Genomic DNA, 25,243 nt, shown 5'->3' on the forward strand with positions numbered 1-25,243 from the left:
GGGTGCCCAGTGTATTGGGGTACCCACTGTATTGAGGTCTATCATGTCTGGGGGCACACAGAGAATTGGGGTGCCCAGTGTATTGGGGTGCCCAGTGTACTGGGGTCTGTCATGTATTGGAGTGCAGTGTATGGGGTGTGATGTATGGGGTGCCCAGTGTATTGGGGTGCCCAGTGCACTGGGGTCTGTCATGTGTTGGGGTGCAGTGTATGGGGTGTGATGTATGGGGGTGCCCAGTGTATTGGGGTGCCCAGTGTACTGGGGTCTGTCCTATCTGGGGGTACACAGAGTATTGGGGTGCCCAAGGACCTGGGCTCCTGGGAAGAGGCTGCACAGGGGGCTGGGGGTGCTGGGGACCCCAAAACTGTGCAGGTGCTGTGTGTGCAGAGCCCTGGGCCCTCAGGGAGCCCCATGGGATGGGCTCTTCAGGAGAAAAACCCTTTTTTGGCACAAGAAGAGGTGTTTCTGCACTTTGGGTCTTCAAACAGGAGAGAAATGCGGCTCAGGGGGGGAGTTTTGGGGTAAAACCAGCAAAACCTGGGCCTGGAACATCCCCCCCTTGGCCCAGGGATGGGTTTGGTGATGCTGAACCCAAGGAAAAACCCTGAAAAGCTTTTGATAAAAGGAACTCATTTAATTCAGGAACCAAATGAGCCACTTTGGTCCCGTTCCTCAGAAAAACCCGGGTCCCCAGAGGAGAGGGAGAGTCACCAAAACCCGTCAGTTCACACCAAAAAACCAGCACAAAGTTCCACAAATCCCTCTTTTCCCACCTCCATAAAAAATAAACTCCAGGGATCCCACGGATCTGTGGTCCTACACAAATTCACCTTTGCCAGAATTTACACCGGCAGGAATAACTGAAGTGGGAATTTGGCAAACAAACATCAACTGAGCCCCTTTTTGGAAACAAATCCAAGTGGGTTTTCCCCCCCCCCAAAAAAAATTTGGGGTTGCTGCAGCCACATCCCAGTCCCTAAAAAAAAAGAGGTAATTAATGAACAAAAGGGGAGGAGCAGAATTAAATCCCAAGGCACCCGGGAGGCCGAGCTGGTTTGGAACTGAAAGATTAACTAAAAAACAAACAGAAAAAGAAAATAAAACTTCCAAATATAAGTAAAAAACCTGGGATTTGCTGAACCCAGCGAGTCCAAAGGGTTTCTCTTCCCTTTACAGCAACACCTTGTGGGGTCAGAGACACGGTGACACCGATAACCAGGAGCAAAAGTTGTGGGGTTTTTATAATAAAACGAAGCAAAGCCGAGTCTAAACCCCCCTGGTTTGGATTTCCTCGTGTCCAGCTGGGATTTTTTGGATCCTGGAGAGCCCCAGATTGTTGGATCCTTCCAAGTGTTGGATCATCCATGGCTGTGCACGACCCTCACGGGTTTAGTCTGGATCAGTTAAGCTCAGTTTAAGCCGGGCTGTTCAGGTGAGGAGCGGGAAGGAGAATCCTAATCCTGCCTGGAGCTCGTTCCCAGGTGGAATATTCCATGGGATGCCTCGGGAAGGAGTCCACGCAGGAATTCCAGACAATTTCACTGCCCTGTGCCCTAAGCTGAGCTTAAATGATCCGGGTTTAACCCAAAAACATGGATGTCTCGGAGCAGGGATGGGTCACTCCCCGAAGATCCACAGGATGTTGACTCCCGACAATCCCAGATTGACACGCCTGGAAAACCCAAAGGGGTGGGAATTATCCCATTGGATGGGAAAGCTGCTGTTTAATGGTTTAAACCCCACTAATCAGCTGATTTAAACCCCATTAATAATCTGATTTAAGCCCCATTAATAATCTGATTTAAGCCCCATTAATAATCTGATTTAAACCTCATTAATCAGCTGATTTAAACCCCATTAATAATCTGATTTAAACCCCACTAATCAGCTGATTTAAACCCCATTAATGAGCTGATTTAAACCCGATTAATGAGCTGATTTAAACCCCATTAATAATCTGATTTAAACCCCACTAACAATCTGATTTAAACCTCACTAATCATCTGATTTAAACCCCACTAATCAGCTGATTTAAACCCCATTAATTATCTGATTTAAACCCCATTAATAATCTGATTTAAACCCCACTAATCATCTGATTTAAGCGCCATTAATAATCTGATTTAAACGCCATTAATGAGCTGATTTAAACCCCATTAATAATCTTATTTAAACACCATTAATAATCTGATTTAAGCCCCATTAATAATCTGATTTAAACCCCACTAATCAGCTGATTTAAACCCCATTAATCAGTTGATTTAAACCCCATTAATAATCTGATTTAAGCCCCATTAATAATCTGATTTAAACCCCACTAATCAGCTGATTTAAACCCCATTAATCAGTTGATTTAAACCCCATTAATAATCTGATTTAAACCCCATTAATAATCTGATTTAAACCCCATTAATCAGCTGATTAAACCCCATTAATAATCTGATTTAAACCCCACTAATCAGCTGATTTAAACCCCACTAATCATCTGATTTAAACACCATTAATAATCTGATTTAAACCCCATTAATCAGATGATTAAACCCCATTAATAATCTGATTTAAACCCCACTAATCAGCTGATTTAAACACCATTAATAATCTAATTTAAACCCCATTAATAATCTGATTTAAACCCCACTAATCAGCTGGTTTAAACCCCACTAATCAGCTGATTTAAACCCCACTAATCATCTGATTTAAACCCCATTAATAATCTGATTTAAACCCCATTAATAATCTGATTTAAACTCCATTAATGAGCTGATTTAAGCCCCATTAATAATCTTATTTAAGCCCCATTAATGAACTGATTTAAGCCCCATTAATAATCTGATTTAAACCTCATTAATAATCTGATTTAAGCCCCATTAATAATCTGATTTAAACCCCATTAATAATCTGATTTAAACCCCATTAATAATCTGATTTTAACCCCATTAATAACCTGATTTAAACCCCACTAATCAGCTGATTTAAACCCCACTAATCAGCTGATTTAAACCCCATTAATAATCTGATTTAAACCCCACTAATCAGCTGATTTAAACCCCACTAATCATCTGATTTAAACACCATTAATAATCTAATTTAAACCCCATTAATAACCTGATTTAAACCCCACTAATCAGCTGGTTTAAACCCCATTAATAATCTGATTTAAGCCCCATTAATAATCTGATTTAAACCCCATTAATAATCTGATTTAAGCCCCATTAATAATCTGATTTAAGCCCCATTAATAATCTGATTTAAACCCCATTAATAATCTGATTTAAACCCCATTAATCAGCTGATTAAACCCCATTAATAATCTGATTTAAACCCCACTAATCAGCTGATTTAAACCCCACTAATCAGCTGATTTAAACACCATTAATAATCTTATTTAAACACCATTAATAATCTGATTTAAACCCCACTAATCAGCTGGTTTAAACCCCATTAATAATCTGATTTAAACCCCACTAATCAGCTGATTTAAACCCCACTAATCAGCTGATTTAAACCCCACTAATCATCTGATTTAAACCCCATTAATAATCTGATTTAAACCCCATTAATAATCTGATTTAAACTCCATTAATGAGCTGATTTAAGCCCCATTAATAATCTGATTTAAGCCCCATTAATGAACTGATTTAAGCCCCATTAATAATCTGATTTAAACCCCATTAATAATCTGATTTAAGCCCCATTAATAATCTGATTTAAACCCCATTAATAATCTGATTTAAACCCCATTAATAATCTGATTTAAACCCCATTAATAATCTGATTTTAACCCCATTAATAATCTGATTTAAACCCCACTAATCAGCTGATTTAAACCCCATTAATAATCTGATTTAAACCCCATTAATAATCTGATTTAAACCCCATTAATCACCACCCCCAACGCGATTTCCCACTTTTTCCCCAGCCCCATCCCACCTTTTCTCCGGGACCTACCCCAGCATCCCGGATTCCTTGGTCTTGATGATGTACAGGAACATGAGCAGGGTGTGGAACATGTTATTCCTGCCCTGGATCCCCCGGGAAAAAAGAGAAGGAATTAAAGACATGGAATTAAAAGATGGAATTTTGCCGGCTCGGAGCTTCCCCCCGGGAATTCTCGTGGGAAAACGCCGGGTTTGGGGGCATTAAGGGTGACAACAGATCAGGGATTGGGGGATTTGGGTTAAAAAAATTTAAATTATATTTAAATTTAAATTTAATTTACGATAAATTGGCAGAAAAATCAGGGATTAGGAGATTTGGGATAAAAAAATTTAAATTATATTTAAATTTAAATTTAATCTACAATAAATTGGCAGAAAAATCAGGGATTGGGGGATTTGGGTTAAAAAATTCTAAATTATGTTTAAAATTTAAATTTAATCTACAATAAATTGGCAGAAAAATCAGGGATTGGGGGATTTGGGTTAAAAAATTCTAAATTATGTTTAAAATTGAAATTTAATTTATAATAAATTGGCAGAAAAGCAACAAATCAGGGATTGGGGGATTTGGGTTAAAAAGTTCTAAATTACATTTAAATTTAAATTTAATTTACGATAAATTGGCAGAAAACCACCAGCACATCAGGGATTGGGGGATTTGGGTTTAAAAATTCTGAATTACATTTAAATGTAAATTTAATTTACAATAAATTGACAGAAAACCAACAAATCCGGGATTGGGAGATTTGGGTTAAAAAAAATGGTAATTTTGCAATAAATTGGAAGAAAACCAAAAGTACATCAGGGATTGGGGGATTTGGGTAAAAGATTCTAAATTATATTTAAATGTAAATTTAATTTACAATTAATTGGTACAAAACCAACAGCAACATCAGGGATTGGGGGATTTGGATTAAAAAATTCTGAATTACATTTAAAATTTAAATTTAAATTTACAATAAATTGGCAGAAAAGCAACAAATCAGGGATTGGGGGACTTGGGTTAAAAAAAAAATGGTAATTTTGCAATAAATTGGAAGAAAAACCAAGACTACATCAGGGATTGGGGGATTTGAGTTAAAAAATTCTAAATTATATTTAAATCTAAATTTAATTTACAATAAATTGGCAGAAAACCAACAGCAACATCGGGGATCAGGGCATTTGAGTTAGAAAATTCTGAATTACATTTAAATTTAATTTAGAATAAATTGGCAGAAAAGCAACAAATCAGGGATTGGGGGATTTGGGTTAAAAAATTCTAAATTACATTTAAAATTTAAATTTAATTTAGAATAAATTGGCAGAAAAGCAACAAATCAGGGATTGGGGGATTTGAGTTAAAAAATTCTAAATTACCTTTAAATTTAAAATCAATTTACAATAAGTTGGTAGAAAATCAACAAATCATGAATTGGGGGATTTGAGTTAAAAAATTCTAAATTACATTTAAATTAAAATTTAATTTACAATAAATTGGCAGAAAATCAAAAAATCAGGGATTGGGGGATTTGGGTTAAAAAATTCTAAATTACATTTAAATTTAAATTATAATAAGTTGGCAGAAAACCTACAAATCAGGGATTGGGGCATCTGGTGTTAAAAAATTCCGAATTACACTTAAATTTAAAATTAATTTAAAATGAATTGGCAGAAAACCAACAGATCAGGGATTGGGGGATTTGGTGCTAAAAAATTCTAAATTATATTTAAATTTAATTTACAACACATTGGCAGAAAAGCAACAAATCAGGGATTGGGGCATCTGGGTTAAAAAATTCTGAATTATATTTAAATTTAATTTACAACACATTGGCAGAAAAGCAACAAATCAGGGATTGGGGCATTTGGTGTTAAAAAATTCTGAATTACACTTAAATTTAAAATTAATTTAAAATGAATTGGCAGAAAACCAACAGATCAGGGATTGGGGGATTTGGTGCTAAAAAATTCTAAATTACATTTAAATTTAATTTACGATAAATTGGCAGAAAACCAACAGCACAACAGGGACTGGGGGGGGATCTGGTGGTTAAAAAATTCCAATTTTAACTACAAATAGGCAAAAAAACCCCAAGAGGAGAAAGCCACTCTTAGTCTGCACCTGAACAGATCCCAGAGCCGGGATTAGGCAGGAGGCTTAAACCCCACGCCGGGCTTAGAGCAGGCTGGGCCAGGCTGAGGGAAAGAGTCCATAAATGGGTTTAGGAGTTCAAACAGCCCGAAGTGGAGCTGGAGAGGATTCCTGGGAGCGGGAGAATCCCATCCCATCCCATCCCATACCTTGGGCAGGCTGTAGACGTGGCACTCGTAGATGAGCTCGTAGTGGGGCGGGTTGATGCTGCTCTGGTAGATGCAGAACACGTTCTCGTTGGAAGTGTCTGGGAATGACAGTGGGAATGTCAAAGAGGTTCTGCTGTGATCCCAGAGGGGTAAGAGAGAGGCTTTCCCCCTCAGGTACCTGGTTTATCCGGGCTCTGGACGAAGTGCTGGGAAGTGAAGGTTTTGCCGTCGGGGTACTTGGGGTGAGGAGGGAGCCTGGAGTCCAGGTAGGTGCAGAACACGTGCATGAGGATCTGGGGAGAGGGCCCAAAGCTCGCTGGGACGGCCCCAAAAAGGGAGGGAAGCAGCCCTGCCACCACCCCAGGAGCCAAGCACAGGGGGGATAGGCCAGGCTTGCAACCCTGGCCTAACCCCGGGGCTTAGGAGCAGCCTCGGGCCTAAAGGGCCGAGTTCTGAGGGTCAGGGTTTGGCTGAGCAGGGGAAGAACCCAAAACCCAGCTCTGCCCACACCAAACTCTGGCCCCATTCCCAGGGGGAATTCCCTGTGTTTTTTCTCATTTTTTCCCCCATTTTCCCTGTTTTTCCCTCAGAAGCAGGACTGGATCAAGGCCCTGACTGGGCAGGTGGAGCGGCACCGCTTCCACATCCCAGTGCTGAGGGGTCCCATGGATCCCTGACCCCATTCCCAGGGATCCCCCTGCATTCCCAGGGAGCCCCTTTTCCCATTTTCCCTGTTTTTACCCCCACAATCAGGTTGGGATCAAGGCCCTGAAGCTGCACCAGTGTCTCATCCATGAGCTGGGGATGAATCCTGGAGGAGGATCCCAGTTTCCCAGGCTTCCCACTGCCACATTCCCAGGGCTCCCTGACACTATTTTTTCCCTCAGAAGCAGGACTGGATCAAGGCCCTGACTGGGCAGGTGGAGCAGATCCCCTGTGCTGAGGGGTCCCATGGATCCCTGACCCCATTTCCAGGGATCCCCCTGTGTTCCCAGAGAGCCCCTTTTCCCATTTTCCCATTTCCCCTCCACACAATCAGGTCGGGATCGAGGCCCTGAAACTGGTTCCATGTCTGGAAGCTGGGGATGAATCCCTGAGGATCCCAGGGCAGGGTCCCAGTTCCCCTGACATTCCCAGGACCCCATTTTTCCCAATTTCCCCCCTTCAGAGCTCATCCCATCAGTTCCTCCGCTGTTCCCACTTCACCACATTCCCCAAGGCCTCCCTGGCTGCCCCCTCCAAAGCCTATCCCAAAAAACAAGCAGCTCCAATCCCCCCTATCCCAGTGTGTGTGGGATCTCACCGAGGAGTCCGTGGGCAGGTCCGTGTCCCACTTGCGTCCCTTGAAGTCTCCTCCTCCGTTCCATCGGAAGGAGCTCATGCAGCCGCCCTGGGAAAGCTCTGGAAGCAACATTTGGGCGGTTTTTTGGGATTCAGGGCGGATAAAAGCAGGTCTCAGGCCGGTTTGAAAGGTTTAGGGCACGTTTCTGGTGCATAAACAGGGATAGTTCAACCCATGGAAAGGCTGGGAGGGGATTGGGGCAGGGAGGGAAAATCACAGGGTGAGTTTTAGCTGTGAGGGGGTTCGATCCAGGAATTTTTTAATCCAGGATTTTTTAATCTAGCACTTTTTAGTCCAGCATTTTTTAATCCAGGATTTTTTAGTCCAGCACTTTTTAGTCCAGCATTTTTTAATCCAGGATTTTTTAGTCCAGCACTTTTTAGTCCAGGACTTGACATCCTGAGCATGGAGGAAATCATGGAATCATGGAATGACCTGGGTTGGAAGGGGCCTTAAAGATCACCCAGTTCCAACCCCCTGCCATGGGCACTTCCACTGAGTGGGACATTTCCAAGAGCTGGATGTGGAAGTGTTTGGGATGAGGGCAGCACATCCCTCTGAACCTTTCTACCAGGTATTCCTGGTTTGGGATGAGGCCACCACATCCCTCTGAGCCTTTAAAGCCACCAGGGATTCCTGATCTGGGGGAAGATCCAGGCTGGAAGGGTTTGGGATGAGGCCAGCACATCCCTCTGATCCTTTCCACCAGGTATTCCTGGTTTGGGATGAGGACACCACGTCCCTCTGAGCCTTTCCACCAGATATTCCTGATCTGGGGGAAGATCCAGGCTGGAAGTGGATCCACTTCCAAGATCTGGAAGTGCTTGGGATGAGGACAGCACGTCCCTCTGAGCCTTTAAAGCCACCAGGGATTCCTGGTTTGGGAGGAGATCCAGGTTGGAAGTTTTTGGGATGAGGACAGCACGTACCTCTGATCCTCTCCACAAGCTATTCCTGGTCTGGGGGGAGATCCAGGCTGGAAGGGTTTGGGATGAGGACACCACATCCCTCTGAGCCTTTAAAGCCACCAGGGATTCCTGGTCTGGGGGGAGATCCAGGCTGGAAGTGTTTGGGATGAGGACACCACGTCCCTCTGAGCCTTTAAAGCCACCAAGGATTCCTGGTTTGGGGGGGATCCAGGCTGGAATTTTTTGGGATGAGGCCAGCACATACCTCTGATCATATCCACCAGATATTCCTGATCTGGGGGAAGATCCAGGCTGGAATTTTTTGGGATGAGGCCAGCACATACCTCTGATCTTCTCCACCAGATATTCCTGATCTGGGGGGAGATCCAGGCTGGAATTTTTTGGGATGAGGCCAGCACATACCTCTGATCTTCTCCACCAGATATTCCTGATCTGGGGGGAGATCCAGGCTGGAATTTTTTGGGATGAGGCCAGCACATACCTCTGATCTTCTCCACCAGATATTCCTGATCTGGGGGGAGATCCAGGCTGGAATTGTTTGGGATGAGGCCAGCACATACCTCTGATCTTCTCCACCAGATATTCCTGATCTGGGGGGAGATCCAGGCTGGAATTGTTTGGGATGAGGCCAGCACGTATCTCTGATTCTTTCCACAAGCTATTCCTGGTTTGGGGGGGGATCCAGGCTGGAATTTTTTGGGATGAGGCCAGCACATACCTCTGATCCTCTCCACCAGGTATTCCTGGTTTGGGGTGAGATCCAGGTACTGCACCAGGGCGTTGAGGGTGGGGATGAGAGGAGCTTTCACCAGGGCTGCCTGCTTCAGGCTGCTGATGCTGGCCTCTGGAATACAGGGACACCGGGATCACCAGGGAGCTCCTGGAATGTCCTGGGATCACCTGGGATCAGACACCACCCTCCCACACCTGTTTAGTCCCAACCAAGTCTCCTCTCCATCAGAATTTAAAAGCTGCAGGGAACCAACAGGAATTAGGAGCAGAAAAGAGGGAATGAGAGCGGCGTCCTGGTTTTCCAGAGATGAAGCTCCGTAAGGAACACCCCAAAAAATGGGAATTTCATGGGAATTGCACCACATCAAGTGCAGCTCTTGGCTAAGGAGGTGCAAATTTGAAGGAACAGAAGCAGCTCCTTCAAGCTGTGGCTTCAGAAACAAAACTCCATCGGGATCTAAAAATACAGATTTTTGGGAAAGCAGCGGATTTGGAGGAATAATTTGGAAAAGGACACAGGAGTGGAGACAGGGAGACTTCAAAGGGACACACTGAGGGTTTGCAGCACATTTCCCTTTGAAATGCCTTCTGACATTAACAGGCAGTAACTGATGATCACTGGAGGGAATTTATAACATTATATTTATAATTATATTCTAGTTCCTGTATTTCACATATTTAGACATGAAATGCATTTCTATATTTCATATATTTGTACATGAAATACATTTCTATATTTTATATATTTAGACATGAAATGCATTTCTATATTTCATATATTTGTACATGAAATACATTTCTATATTTTATATATTTAGACATGAAATGCATTTCTATATTTCATATATTTGTACATGAAATACATTTCTATATTTTATATATTTAGACATGAAATACATTTCTATATTTCATATATTTAGATATTAAATGCATTTCTATATTTACTACATTTACATATGAAATGCATTTAGATATTTCATATAATTACATATGAGATGCATCTATATATTTCATGTAATTACATATGAAATACATCTATATATTTCATACATGTATATATTTCATGCATTTATATATTTAATACATGTATTATTTAATGCATTTATATATTTAATACATGTATTATTTCATGCATTTATATATTTCATACATGTATTATTTCATGCATTTATATATTTCATACATGTATATATTTCATGCATTTATATATTTCATGCATTTATATATTTAATACATGTATTATTTCATGCTTTTATATATTTCATACATGTATATATTTCATACATGTATCTATTTCATACATGTATATATTTCATACATTTATATATAAATTTATAACATTGTATAAAAATAATTACGTAAATTTAGAGGGATAAAAAAGGAAAAAAAAAAACCAACAACAAAAAAAGAGACATTTCTGACTTTTCCCCAAGTGTCTGTGTGCCAGCCCCAGCATTCCCAGAAGCCTTAGGAGGAACCTTTCCAGGAGATGGAACATCAAAATAAGAGCAGAAAAGGGGACAAAAGTGATCGATTTAACTGAAGTCCCACCCGTTCGACATTCCATGAATTCCAGCCCCGGGAATTCCCACCATTCCCACCTCCGATCTGCAGCTCGGGGCAGCCCATCCTCCTCAGCTGGGTGCTCACCGACTCCATCTCCTCCACCAGGGGCACCAGGATGGTGTCGTTGATCCACTGGGTGACAAACACAAACCCAGAGTCCAATTAATTTGATTATTTGATTATTATTTCCAATTAGAATTTATTACACGATAAAAGCAAACTCAGCGCTGGGTGATCAGGGAGGGGTTTCAACAACTCCCAACACCTGTCACACCCACAGGAGAGAGTTGTTCCACATTTATTTCCAGCTAATTCATGAACATTCATTATACATTACACATTATTAAGTCAGACATTCAACAGATGTTTTTTTCTTAGACAGGAATATTATCTATAAGTATCCATAATAATATTGTCAAGTCAGACATTCAGCAGATGTTTGCTTGTTATCTACATAAAGTTATACATTTTTAAGGAAGTTCTAAATTTTTAAGAAGTTAAAAAGTTGTGTAAGATTTATAAATTTTATAAATTTTTAACTAAACAAAATTCCTTCACTATAAATCTCACACAAGGTAAAAGGGAGGTAACTTGTTTTATCTCTTTACAGGGGCCCAGTTAAGTTTTAGGATTTGTTTTTCTTTTCTCTCTCCAGGTCATTATTGACCTTACACACGATTTTCTTTTAATTAGCCCGAATCATTTTCTCAGTTTATCACAGCTGGGAAAAGGGGCAACATTCCAGGGCTCATTAATCCCTCGGGAAAAGGGCAAAATTCCAGGTCAGAGTGTTAAACAAACCCCGCTGACCCTGGCACAGTCCCAGCTGAACACACCAACTGGAATAATTTCATTTAATGATCAATCAAGAGCTTAAAGGATCCTTTAACACCCCCTGGAAGGGCAGGAAATCAATTCTCTGCCAGTAAAGCTTTCCTGGACAAAAAGGGGGATTGGGAATCACGGCCCTCCAACCATAAAGATCATTTTTGGGGCCGCTCTGGTGGAGTTTTGGGTCTGCTTTGAGGGCTCCATTCCCTGTCCTGTTCATCCCAGGAATTCAGGGAGATGCCCAACACTTTGGGTGGGATTTGACAGCCCATCCCAGGCTGAGAATTCCCTACTCCCCTTGTCTTCAAAGCCCTGGGAGGTGGGACTTACATTCCTGAACTTGGCTGTCCAGGAATCCATGTGATCCAGGAGCTGCCTGTTCATCGTCACCCGCGCCCAGACCTGTGGAAACATGGAAAAAACTCCTGGAATACCCACATTTTTAGGGTCTGTGACAATTCCTGCCACTTCCAGAGGAAGGCAGCTGGTTAAACACCGGAGGATTTTCTCCTGCCACAGCTCCAACCCAAACCTTGGCACAAAACTGTGCTTTTCCAAGGCCTGTTTCTCCCTTTGGGGTGCTTTTCCTGCTGGATTTACCTCCTCTGCTGCCTGTTTGGAGCTCAGATCTGCCTCATCCTTGTGTGCTGATGGAGCCTGGGACCTGCAGGCCAGCTGGTACTGGAATTTCCTCAGGATCTGGGCGTGGTCTGCCATGGAGCGGCTGTAATTCCAGAAGGTTGGGCTGCTGGAAGGGGAGCTGGAGTCGGAGCTCCCTGGAATGAGTCAATCATTAAGGTCACACACAGAATCACTGCCAATTAATCCTGGAAGCAATAGCACAGGCACAAGTCAGAGTGAAGGGATGCACTGGAGTCACTGTGCAGAAACACTGGAGTCAGCCTTGGATGGATTGGCCCTATCCAGGGAAAAAAATGCCTGGAGGGAGTTCATTCCCTTTATCTTTGTCTTGGTTGTTCCTATCCAGGGTAAAAACTGCCTGGAGGGAGTTCATCCCCTTTATCCTTGTCTGGATTGTCCCTATCCAGGACAAAGACTGCCTTGAGACAGTTCATTCCTTTTATCCTTATCTGGATTGTCCCTATCCAGGACAAAAACTGCCTGGAGAGAGTTCATCCCCTTTATCCTTGTCTGGATTGTCCATATCCAAGGTAAAAACTGCCTGGAGGGAGTTCATTCCCTTTTATTTTTATCTTGATTGCCCCCATCCAGGGTAAACACTGCCTGGGGGTTGTTCATCCCCTTTATCCTTGTCTTGGTTGTTCATATCCAGGACAAAAACTGCCTGGAGGGAGTTCATTCCCTTTATCCTTGTCTGGATTGTCCCTATCCAGGACAAAAACTGCCTGGAGGGAGTTCATCCCCTTTATCCTTGTCTGGATTGTCCCTATCCAGGGTAAAAACTGCCTGGAGTTCATTCCCTTTAACCTTGTCTGGATTGTCCCTATCCAGGACAAAAACTGCCTGGGGGTTGTTCATCCCCTTTATCCCTGTCTTGGTTGTCCATATCCAGGACAAAAACTGCCTGGAGGGAGTTCTTCCCCTTGATCCTTATCTTGATTATCCCTATCCAGGATAAAAACTGCCTGGAGATAGTTTATGTCCTTTTCTCCTTATCTGGATTGTCCCTATCCAGGACAAAAACTGCCTGGAGGGAGTTCATTCCCTTTTATTTTTATCTTGATTGTCCCCATCCAGGGTAAACACTGCCTGGGGCTTGTTCATCCCCTTTATCCTTGTCTTGGTTGTTCCTATCCAGGACAAAAACTGCCTGGAGGGAGTTCATTCCCTTTTATTTTTATCTTGATTGTCCCTATCCAGGGTAAAAACTGCCTGGGGGTCGTTCAACCCCTTTATCCCTGTCTTGGTTGTTCCTATCCAGGACAAAAACTGCCTGGAGGGAGTTCATTCCCTTTATCTTTGTCTGGGTTGTCCCTATCCAGGACAAAAACTGCCTGGAGGGAGTTCATTCCCTTTATCCTTATCTGGATTGTCCCCATCCAGGGTAAAAACTGCCTGGAGTTCATTCTCTTTATCCTTGTCTGGATTGTCCCTATCCAGGACAAAAACTGCCTGGAGGGAGTTCATTCCCTTTTATTTTTATCTTGATTGTCCCTATCCAGGGTAAAAACTGCCTGGGGGTTGTTCAACCCCTTTATCCCTGTCTTGGTTGTTCCTATCCAGGACAAAAACTGCCTGGAGGGAGTTCATTCCCTTTATCTTTGTCTGGATTGTCCCTATCCAGGATAAAAACTGCCTGGAGGGAGTTCATCCCCTTTTATTTTTATCTTGATTGTCCCCATCCAGGGTAAACACTGCCTGGGGCTTGTTCATCCCCTTTATCCTTGTCTTGGTTGTTCCTATCCAGGACAAAAACTTCCTGGAGGGAGTTCATTCTCTTTATCCTTGTCTGGATTGTCCCTATCCAGGACAAAGACTGCCTGGAGGGAGTTCATCCCCTTTATCCTTGTCTGGATTGTCCATATCCAGGATAAAAACTGCCTAGAGATAGTTTATGTCCTTTTCTCCTTATCTGGATTGTCCCTATTCAGAGCAAAAACTGCCTGGAGGGAGTTCATTTCCTTTTATTTTTATCTTGATTGTCCCATCCAGGGTAAAAACTGCCTGGAGTTCATTCCCTTTAACCTTGTCTGGATTGTCCCTATCCAGGACAAAAACTGCCTGGGAGTTGTTCATCCCCTTTAACCTTGTCTGGATTGTCCCCATCCAGGACAAAAACTGCCTGGAGGGAGTTCATCCCCTTGATCCTTATCTTGATTATCCCTATCCAGGATAAAAACTGCCTGGATTCACCCCCTCTGCCTGAAACCACTCCCACAAAACCCCCCTCTCATCGAGGTGATCATCTTATCACTGCCAGCAACTGCTACAGAGATCATGGATCATCTCACATTCCAAGCTTAGATCCAACCCAAAGGAGTAACTTGGAGGAAAGCTGAAGCTCCCAAGCCATGGAGATGTGCAGAAACCCTGGTGTTCCCCCATTCCTCACAGTTTGCCAAGCTCCCAGGGATTCCCACAAATGCTCTGTTCACTGGAATTTCCCTCTCCCGCTCCCGAATCGAACCGACCCCTTCCCATTCCCAAGCCGTTCCCACAAAATCCCGGGCACTCACCCAGCTGGACTCTGTGCTGCTTCTCCTCCTCGTTCCTCAGGAAGGTGTCCAGGGATTTGACATCAGTGATGTAGTCATCCTTGTGGGTGTTGTTGTTGTACAGGATGGGGGAGAACCGGTAGTGGGACCTCATCCCGCCGCCGTCCGCCGCTCCCGGGGAATAGGGGGATCCGTTGGGAGAGTGGCTGAAGCTGGAAACCTTGGGGAGGGGGAGAGAAAAAAACACCCCAATCCTGCTGGGATTGTTTTTGTTCTCCTGATGCCTTAAGATTCTTTCAGTTTTTTGGGGTTTTCTAGTTTTTATAAGCTTTACAAGTAGTTATATGAGTAGATTTTAGGAGCAGCAGCCCTTATTCCTCCACCCTTTAGCACAGCAGTTCACACATTCCTCTGCCCCCTACATGCCCCATTCCATGCTCCCAGATCAATATTCCCTGAATTCCAGCAGAAAATGTTTAGTCTCTCTTTAAGAGGAGGCCCTTTTGTTTAAGGACATTTGTGCCTTGGCCTGAACCACAAAAGTACAGTCAAGAACTGGGTGACCCTGTACCCCTTTTGTGCTCTGAAGAAGATGAAGATGATGAAGAAAAGCCCCCAGCCCCAATTCCAAGGGGGTGGGATGAGGGTGGGCCAAAGCTACGGGGTGGAAGCACTTGGGATTGGACAGACAGTATTATAAATTGTAACACCTGTGTCTTGTAATCTTATGCCCGGGCACAAATTAAACCTTTTTCTTATCTCATCCTCAATTAAATTGCTCTGGAGTTTTTTCTTTTTCCTCAGCTCCTGCAGGCAACATTCCCAAGGATCAGGCTCATCAGGGGATGATGCTCACACAGATCCACAGAAAGGTTTGGTTGGAAGGGACCTTAAAGATCATCTTGTTTCAACCCCCCCCAAATGCTACCTAAAACTCAAGTATCTCCCGAAAACCAAAGCAAGGGGAACTTATCCAATTTTATTTTAGAAGTAGGAAGGAGTGTCCTGCCATCCCTGGGATGTTCTGGATGGAAACTGCTCAAATAACTTCACAAAGAATTATTGAATTTCTGCTCTTTCAGCTCGGCACACAAAATGTGCCTCCCAGGAGTTGGGAGGACACAGCTCTGGGGCAGGAATTTCATCCTTATGTTGTTGGGGTCCTGACTCCTCAGGCTACAAACTAGATGTTAAGAGGCCTGTGAGACAGGAGGGTGTTTTTGTCCTCACGCCCACTGAGGAACCCCCCCACCCTGAGGGAGGCACTGGGCATTCCTGCCTGAACTGAAGGATACATAATCTTGGAGTCTTGGGACTTTTTTAACCACTTGAGGGATCCAGAGGGAGACTGCAGATCACCGCTCTCAACCAGACTGAGACCACCACTCTTGACTGGACTGCAACTGTCCCTCTTCAACCAGTCTGCAACCACCACTCTTGACCAGACTGCAACCACCACTCTCGACCAGACTGCAACCATCCCTCTTCAATCAGACTGCAACCACCACTCTTGACCAGACTGCACCACCACTCTTGACTGGACTGCAACCACCACTCTCAACCAGACTGCAACCATCACTCTTCAACCAGACTGCAACCACCACTCTTGACTGGACTGCAACCACCACTCTTCAACCAGACTGCAACCATCACTTTTCAACCAGACTGCAAACACCACTCTTGACCAGACTGCAACCACCACTCTCACCAACAGGTTTTCCCCTCTCCCTTTACTTTGGACTCAGGGGACCCAAAGAACACCCCTCTGTTCCTGCCCCAGGGTGCTGGGTTATACATTTGGGCTTTGTGGGTTAAGACCAATTGTTTGTCTGTATAATTGTACCTATTGTATTATTTTATTAAATTGTTATTCTGACTTATAATCTCTCCTTTGAGCTGAGTTCATTTCCCCTGCTGGTTAATTTTTAAACCAGCACAGGGTCTTACCTTGCCGTAGGTGCTGCCGGGGGAGTAGGAGCCGGCGCCGGCGTGGGAAGGGCTGGCCAAGGCCTGGAGCTGGGGGCTGAATCCACTCACACAGCCCGAGGAGAACTTGGGGCTGGCGCTGGGGGAGCGGGAGGGGCTGTAGCTGAGCACACACTGCCCCTGGATCGGGGGGGACGGCGGCAGGGACAGCACCCGCTTGGCTGATGGGTCCCGAGGGGGGGTGACCTGCACGGCTGGGGGGGGACAGAGGGGTCAGCCCAGAGCCTCCGACCTCTGAGCACACCCAGCACCCCCAGGGATGGAGGGATGGCACGAGGGACACCAAAGGAAGGCCCTGGAGGGGCTGGAGCAGGGGCAGAGAAGAGCAGCCAGGCTGGGGAAGGGACTGGAGCCCAAGTGCTGGGAGGAGAGGCTGAGGGAGCTGGGGGGGCTCAGCCTGGAGAGGAGGAGGCTCAGGGGAGACCTCCTCACTCTCTGCAACTCCCTGCCAGGAGGGGGGAGCTGGGGGGGGTTGGGCTCTTTTCCCAGGGAACCATCAGCAAGACAAGAGGGCTGGGTCTCAGGCTGTGCCAGGGGAGGTTTAGGTTGGACATCAGGAAGAATTTCTTTGCAGAGAGGGTGCTCAGCCATTGGAATGGGCTGCCCAGGGAAGTGGGGGATTCTCCATCCCTGGAGGTGTTTAAGGACAGACTGGATGTGGCATCAGTGCCACGGGCTGGGAACCACGGCGGGGTTGGATCAAGGGTTGGGCTGGATGATCTCAGAGGTCCCTTCCAACCCAGCTGATTCTGGGATTCTAGGATTCTGGGATGAAATCTAAAATCATGGAATATTTTCAGCTGGAAGGGACCCACCAGGACCACCAAGCCCAACTCCTGTCCCTGCACAGGACACCCAAAACCCCCAGTTCAGTTCACAGCCCGTGTCAGAGGAGGGAATCTAAAATCATGGAATATTTGAGAGGAGGGGATCTAAAATCAGGGAATATTTGAGAGGAGGGGATCTAAAATCAGGGAATATTTGGAGAAGAGGTGAACTAAAATCAGGGAATACTTTGACATGAAGTGATCTAAAATCAGGGAATATTTTGAGAGGAGTCAATCTAAAACCAGGGAATATTTTGAGAGGAGGTGATCTAAAATCAGGGAATATTTGGAGATGAGGTGATCTAAAATCAGGGGATATTTGAGATGAGGCAATCTAAAATCAGGGAATATTTTGACATGAGGTGATCTAAATCAGGGAATACTTTGACATGAGGTAATCTAAATCAGGGAATATTTGGAGAGGAGGTAATCTAAATCAGGGAATATTTGCAGATGAATCCATCTGAAATCAGGGAATATTTGGAGATGAGGGGATCTAAAATCAGGGAATATTTGGAGAGGAGGTGATCTAAAATCAGGGAATATTTGGAGATGAATCCATCTGAAATCAGGGAATATTTGGAGATGACATGATCTAAAATCAGGGAATACCTTGACATGAGGTGATCTAAATCAGGGAATATTTGGAGATGAGGTGATCTAAAATCAGGGAATATTTGGAGATGAGGTGATCTAAAATCAGGGAATATTTGAGATGAGGCAATCTAAAATCAGGGAATATTTTGACATGAGGTGATCTAAATCAGGGAATACTTTGACATGAGGTAATCTAAATCAGGGAATATTTGGAGAGGAGGTAATCTAAATCAGGGAATATTTGCAGATGAATCAATCTGAAATCAGGGAATATTTGGAGATGAGGTGATCTAAAATCAGGGAATATTTGGAGATGAGGGGATCTAAAATCAGGGAATACTTTGACATGAGGTGATCTAAATCAGGGAATACTTGAGATGAGGTGATCTAAAATCAGGGAACATTTTGAGCCAGAAGGGACCCACCAGGACCACCAAGCCCAACCCCTGTCCCTGCACAGACCCCCCATACCCCAGTTCAGTTCACAGCCCATGTCAGAGGAGGTGATCTGAAATCAGGAAATATTTGAGATGAGGGGATCTAAAATCAGGGAATATTTGGAGATGAGGTGATCTAAATCAGGGAATATTTGAGATGAGGCAATCTAAAATCAGGGAATATTTTGACATGAGGTGATCTAAATCAGGGAATATTTGGAGATGAGGTGATCTAAAATCAGGGAACATTTTGAGCCAGAAGGGACCCACCAGGACCACCAAGCCCAACCCCTGTCCCTGCACAGACCCCCCATACCCCAGTTCAGTTCACAGCCCGTGTCAGAGGAGGTGATCTGAAATCAGGAAATATTTGAGATGAGGGGATCTAAAATCAGGGAATATTTGAGATGAGGTGATCTAAATCAGGGAATATTTGAGATGAGGCAATCTAAAATCAGGGAATATTTTGACATGAGGTGATCTAAATCAGGGAATATTTGGAGATGAGGTGATCTAAAATCAGGGAATATTTGGAGATGAGGTGATCTAAAATCAGGGAATATTTGGAGATGAGGGGATCTCAAATCAGGGAATACTTGGAGATGAGGTGATCTCAAATCAGGGAATACTTGAGATGAGGTGATCTAAAATCAGGGAACATTTTGAGCCAGAAGGGACCCACTGGGACCACCAAGCCCAACCCCTGTCCCTGCACAGACCCCCCATACCCCAGTTCAGTTCACAGCCCGTGTCAGAGGAGGTGATCTGAAATCAGGGAATATTTGGAGATGAGGCAATCTCAAATCAGGGAATATTTTGACATGAGGTGATCTAAATCAGGGAATATTTGGAGATGAGGTGATCTCAAATCAGGGAATACTTGGAGATGAGGTGATCTAAAATCAGGGAACATTTTGAGCCAGAAGGGACCCACCAGGACCACCAAGCCCAACCCCTGTCCCTGCACAGACCCCCCCATACCCCAGTTCAGTCCCAGCTCCGCTGAGCTCCCTCAGAACTCCCCTCCCTCCAGGCCCCCGCTGCAGGGACAGAACCCTCCCCAACGCCCCAAAAAGCCCCCAACCCCCCCAAAAAGCCCCCAAACCCCCCAAAAGCCCCCAACCCCCCCCAAAATCCCCGGGGGTGCCGCTGCCCCACCTGCCCTGCGCAGCCAGCCCAGCACCTGCGGGCTGGGGGTCCCGGCCGGCCCCGCCGGCGCCGCCGCCGACGTGAAGTAGCGCCAGAAATCGAAGAGGGCGTTGAGGCTGAACAGGGAGGCCAAGGCGAACTCTGCCAACAGACACGGCCAAAAAGCACTTTTTGGGGGCACAAATGGGCCCGGGGGGGGAAAAAAGGGCAAGGACTTGGGCAGCTTCTTAGGAGAGGAGCACAGGAGAGGGTGGCCCTCGCCGGGCTGAGCGTCGCTGGGGAGTGCTCGGGTTTAACTGAGGGGGTTTAAGATTTAACTCAGGCATTTCAAGATTTAATATAATATTTTTGAGATTTAATTTAGGTATTTTAAGATTTAACTCAGCTATTTAAAGATTTAACTCAGGCATTTTAAGATTTAACTCAGGCATTTCAAGATTTAACTCGGGCATTTCAAGATTTAACTCGGGCATTTCAAGATTTAACTCGGGCATTTCAAGATTTAACTCGGGCATTTCAAGATTTAACTCGGGCATTTCAAGATTTAACTCAGGCATTTTAAGACTTACTTAGGATATTTTAAAATTTAATTTAGGTATTTTAAGATTCAACTTAGCCATTTTAAGATTTAACTTAGGTACTTTTAAGGTTTAATTTCGATATTTTGAGATTCAACTTAGGTATTTTAAGAATTAATTTAGGTATTTAAAGATTTAATTTGGATATTTCAAGATTTAATTTAGGTATTTAAAGATTTAATTTGGATATTTCAATATTTAATTTAGGTATTTTAAGATTTAATTTGGATATTTCAAGAATTAATTTAGGTATTTTAAGATTTAACTTAGGTACTTTAAGATTTAATTTAGATATTTTGAGATTCAACTTAGGTATTTTAAGATTTAATTTAGGTATTTTAAGATTTAATTTGGATATTTTGAGACTCGATTTCGGTATTTTAAGAATTAATTTAGCTATTTTGAGATTTAATTTAGGTATTTTGAGATTTAATTTAGGTATTTTGAGATTTAATTTAGGTATTTTGAGATTCAACTTAGGTATTTTAAGATTTAATTTAGGTATTTTAAGATTCAACTTAGCCATTTTAAGATTTAACTTAGGTACTTTTAAGGTTTAATTTCGATATTTTGAGATTCAACTTAGGTATTTTAAGAATTAATTTAGGTATTTAAAGATTTAATTTGGATATTTCAAGATTTAATTTAGGTATTTAAAGATTTAATTTGGATATTTCAAGATTTAATTTAGGTATTTTAAGATTTAATTTGGATATTTCAAGAATTAATTTAGGTATTTTAAGATTTAATTTGGATATTTCAAGAATTAATTTAGGTATTTTAAGATTTAACTTAGGTACTTTAAGATTTAATTTAGATATTTTGAGATTCGACTTAGGTATTTTAAGAATTAATTTAGGTATTTTAAGATTTAATTTGGATATTTTGAGACTCGATTTCGGTATTTTAAGAATTAATTTAGGTATTTTGAGATTTAATTTAGGTATTTTGAGATTTAATTTAGGTATTTTGAGATTTAATTTAGGTATTTTGAGATTTAATTTAGGTATTTTGAGATTTAATTTGGATATTTCAAGATTTAATTTAGGTATTTTAAGATTTAACTTAGGTACTTTAAGATTTAATTTAGATATTTTGAGATTCAACTTAGGTATTTTAAGATTTAATTTAGGTATTTTAAGATTTAATTTGGATATTTTGAGACTCAATTTAGGTATTTTAAGAATTAATTTAGATATTTTAAGATTTAATATAATATTTTAAGATTTAATTTAGGTATTTTAAAATTTAACTGACATATCTGAAGATTTAACTTAGGTATTTTAAGATTCAAGTTAGGTATTTTAAGACTTAATCTAAATATTTTAAGATTCAAGCATTTAAAAAATTAATTTAAAACATTTTAAGACTTAACTTAAACACTTTAAGCTTTAACTTAGATTTTTAAGGTTCACCCCAGGTACTTGAAGGTTTAATTTTAAATAATAATTTTAAGATTATTTTCCCAGCAGGAGATCTCATGAGTGTGATTCCTTCTCATCCTGTTGGATACATCCCAAGGCCTCCTCTGTGAATGTCACTCACACCAGTCAAACTCGACCTCCAAACCCTTCATCCACACCTTAAATCAGATTAATGCACCAAAAAAGTTCTTCCAGGATGGAAAAAAAAGTGGTTAAAACTCCTCCTCTGCTGTTAAAAAGGAGGGAATTCTGGTGGTTTTAAAGAAGGGCACAGAAAGTTTGGGTTTAACAGAAATGTAAATATATATATATAGCTGTTTTTAGTTTGTACACTACATTTATCTGTGTAAATAAATGGTTTTTTTCTTCCCCTTCCCCTAGAGAAGCCTCAAAGTTTCTCTCTGGTGTCAAGATAAAATTGTGGGAAGGGATGTGGGGGGGAGGAAGCCTGAAAATTGGATTTTAGATTTGTAAATGTGGCTCAAACTGCCACAATTTAAAAAAAGGGAGAAAAAAAAACGTTTCCAAAGGCCCTCCCAGGAAGGAAAAGGAGGGGGAAAAAAGCCTGGAATGTGGCAGGGACTCACCAATGTACCACAGAGGGAAGCAGCTGATGTTGTAATACGTGCTCAGGAGCTTCCCAGTCCTGCAAGGAAGCACAAGAAGCAGGAATTCAGTGGGAATTCAGCAGGAATTCCAGGTGAGGGGTGTTTGCCAGCCATAGGAACTCACATTTCCGTGTAGATGAGCCCGGCCAGGGAGATGTTGAGCAGCCCCCAGGCCAGCACCACCTTCCTGGCCTCGGCCTGTTTCCTCAGCCTCACGGCCAGCTCCAGCACCGACGTGTCCGGGCCCTTCTTTGGAGTCATCTCCTGGGGGAACAGGGAGAGAAAACACAAAATACAGGGGATTTTATTTCCAGCTCGTCTTCTCCAGCGTCACCTGGGAATAATAATTTTTAGGGGAGGAGGGGAAGCTCCTCCAGCGCAGGGAGGAAAGGCCTGGCTCAGTTCTGTAGGGTTTTTATTGGCAATTCCCACTTATTTCTGGGTTTTCTGGAATGGGAAACCCGCTGGTTTTGTTTTCTCCTCTATGCCCAGTTATATTTTATGTGAGGGAAATAAGCCTGTCACAGGCAGGGAGCCCCCACAGCTCCCCCCAGACCTCATCTCTACCCCTTCCCAAATCTCTTCCCTCTCTCCCCACCCCTCCCCAAACCTTGCTTCTCCCCCTCTCCAAACCTCTCCTCCCCCAACAAGTCTTCCTTCCCCCTCTCCCCAAACCTCTGCACTTCTCCGTCCCTGAAACTCTCCTCTCCCTCCCCAACCCTCTCCCCCTCCCCAACCTCCTTTCTCCCCTCTCCCCAAACCCCACATTTCCCCTCCCCAAACCTCTCCCTTCTCCCCTCCCCAACCTCATTTCTCCCCCCTCCAAATCTCTCCTCTCTTCGCCCCCAAACCTCATTTTTCCCTTTTCCCAATCTCCCCTCTCCCCAAATCTCTCCAATCCCCCTCCCCAAACTTTACCATCCCCCTCCCCAAACATCAATTCCCCCTTCCCCAAATCTCCCTTCTCCCCCTCCTCAAACCTTCCCTTTCCCCCTCTCAACCTCCCCCTTTCCCCTTCCCAAACCTTACCTCTCCCCTTCCCCAAACTCCCCTTCTCCCCCTCCCCAAATCCCCTCTCTCCCATTCCAAACCCCCTCCTCTCCCCTTCCCCAAATCTCACCTCTCCCCCTTGCCCACACCTCGTTTTTCCCCATCCCCAAACCTCTCCCCACCTCAAACCTCTGCACTTCCCCTCCCCAAATCTCCCCTCCCTCTCCCAAAACCTCGCCCCCAAACCTCCCCTCTCTCCCTCCCCAAAAACCCCAAACCTCCCCTTTCCCCTCAAACCTCCCTTCTTCCTCTCCCCTCCCCAATCCCCATTCCCCTCTCTCCCATTCCCACCTCACCATTCCCGTTCCCCTCCCCGCTCTCTGCTCTCCCCATTCCCAATCCCATTCCCACCTCACCATTCCCATTCCCCTCCCCGCTCTCTCCATTCCCATTCCCACCTCATTCTCATTCCCCTCCGCTCCCTCCTCTCCTCAATCCCCATTCCCCTCTCACCCATTCCCACCTCACCATTCCCATTCCCCTCCCCGCTCTCTCCTCTCCCCATTCCCAATCCCATTCCCACCTCACCATTCCCATTCCCCTCTCTCCATTCCCATCTCATTCCCATTCCCCTCCAGTCTCTCCTCTCCTCAATCCCCATTCCCCTCTCTCCCATTCCCACCTCACCATTCCCCGTTCTCTCCTCTCCCGAACCACCACATTCCCATTCCCACTCCCCTCTCCTCTCCTCCCCTTCCCTCCCCTCTCCCCAACCACCACATTCCCATTCCCACCTCACCATTCCCATTCCCCTCCCCGCTCTCTCCATTCCCACTCCCCTCCGTTCTCTCCTCCCCATTCCCCAACCGCCACATTCCCATTCCCACCTCACCATTCCCATTCCCCTCCCCGCTCTCTCCTCTCTCCATTCCCACTCCCCTCCGCTCTCTCCTCTCCTCTCCCCAACCACCACATTCCCATTCCCACCTCACCAATCTCGTTGCCGTCTCACCGTTCCCGCTCCCCTCACGCCGCCGCTGCCCCTCGGCGCTCTCTGCGCCTGCGCGGGCGCTCGCGTTACGTCACGGGCCGCGCCGCGCGCGGGAGGGGGCGGAGCCGAGCGGGCCGTGGGGGCGGGAGGGGCGCTCGCGCGCCGGTTTTGGGCGGGAAGCGCTGAGGGGGCCGCCATGTTGGGGGGGGCGGATGAGGAGGGATCCCCTCACACGGACACGCTCTGTTCGGTTATTTTATCGAGTTATCTTTATTGATAAATTGATTCGTTACGTGAAGGGGTAACGCCTGTCTGTTTGCGCGCTGTGCAGGTGCAACTTCACCGTTCTGCGTGGGTGTAACCTCGTGTTTCTGTACAAGCACAACTTCGACTTTCTGTACAACCACAGCTTCGTATTTATGTACAAGTGTAACCATATATCTGTACAAGCACAACTTTATATTTCTGTACAAGTGTAAATGTATTTCTGTACAAGCACAAGCTCATATTTCTGCACAAGCATAACTTCACATTTCTGTACAGGTGTAACTTCATATTTCACCACAACAACAACCTCATGTTTCTGTGCCAAGTTAACTTCAGATTTTTGTACAACCGCAACTTCTTATTTCTGTACAGCTGTAAATCCATATTTCTGTATAAGCACAATCTCATATTTCTGTGCGGGCACAACTTTGTATTTCTCTACAAGCTGTAAGTTCCTATTTCTGTACAATCACAACTTCAATTTTATGTACAGGTGTAACTTCATCTTTCTGTACAAACACAACCTCATCTTTCTGCACAACCATAACCTCACATTTCTGTACAGCTGTAACTTCATATTTCACTACAAGCACAACCTCGTGTTTCTGTGCCAATGTAACTGCAGATTTCT

General features: G+C 44.1%; 1 protein-coding gene and 1 long non-coding RNA gene across 11 annotated transcripts; one reads left to right on the forward strand and one right to left on the reverse strand.

Moving 5' to 3' along the window:
* Nucleotides 1-613: 613 nt before the first annotated feature.
* TMEM209 (transmembrane protein 209) lies at nt 614-24,516 on the reverse strand. 4 transcript variants are annotated; one of them, XM_051773618.1, is made up of 15 exons: nt 24,367-24,460; nt 22,489-22,628; nt 22,344-22,402; nt 19,764-19,895; nt 16,706-16,938; nt 14,780-14,978; nt 12,222-12,397; nt 11,952-12,023; nt 10,826-10,922; nt 9,211-9,336; nt 7,525-7,622; nt 6,400-6,514; nt 6,222-6,319; nt 3,949-4,022; nt 614-1,672 (listed from the first exon to the last, which is right to left on the reverse strand). In XM_051773618.1, the coding sequence occupies exons 2-15, from the start codon at nt 22,623-22,625 to the stop codon at nt 1,618-1,620; spliced, it is 1,671 nt and encodes a 556-aa protein (XP_051629578.1). In that variant the 5' UTR covers nt 22,626-22,628; nt 24,367-24,460; the 3' UTR covers nt 614-1,617. The 4 variants fall into 4 exon arrangements, 3 of the variants coding, with proteins under 3 accessions (XP_051629578.1, XP_051629579.1, XP_051629580.1); XM_051773619.1 differs by having other exon boundaries at nt 24,347-24,387; XR_007900929.1 differs by lacking the exon at nt 614-1,672 and adding an exon at nt 8,493-8,571 and having other exon boundaries at nt 3,972-4,022; nt 24,367-24,516.
* On the forward strand, nt 17,900-19,617 carry LOC127463776 (uncharacterized). 7 transcript variants are annotated; one of them, XR_007900936.1, is made up of 4 exons: nt 18,230-18,324; nt 18,357-18,519; nt 18,986-19,146; nt 19,432-19,617. It is a non-coding gene; the product is annotated as an uncharacterized LOC127463776 (long non-coding RNA). The 7 variants fall into 7 exon arrangements; XR_007900934.1 differs by lacking the exon at nt 19,432-19,617 and having other exon boundaries at nt 18,986-19,017; nt 19,114-19,244; XR_007900933.1 differs by lacking the exons at nt 18,986-19,146; nt 19,432-19,617 and adding exons at nt 17,900-17,997; nt 18,520-18,645 and having other exon boundaries at nt 18,260-18,453.
* Nucleotides 24,517-25,243: the final 727 nt, after the last annotated feature.

The sequence above is a fragment of the Manacus candei genome, unplaced genomic scaffold, assembly GCF_025592945.1.
Source record: "Manacus candei isolate 608988 ecotype Guabito, Panama unplaced genomic scaffold, ASM2559294v1 h1tg000174l, whole genome shotgun sequence".
Lineage (NCBI taxonomy): Eukaryota > Metazoa > Chordata > Aves > Passeriformes > Pipridae > Manacus > Manacus candei.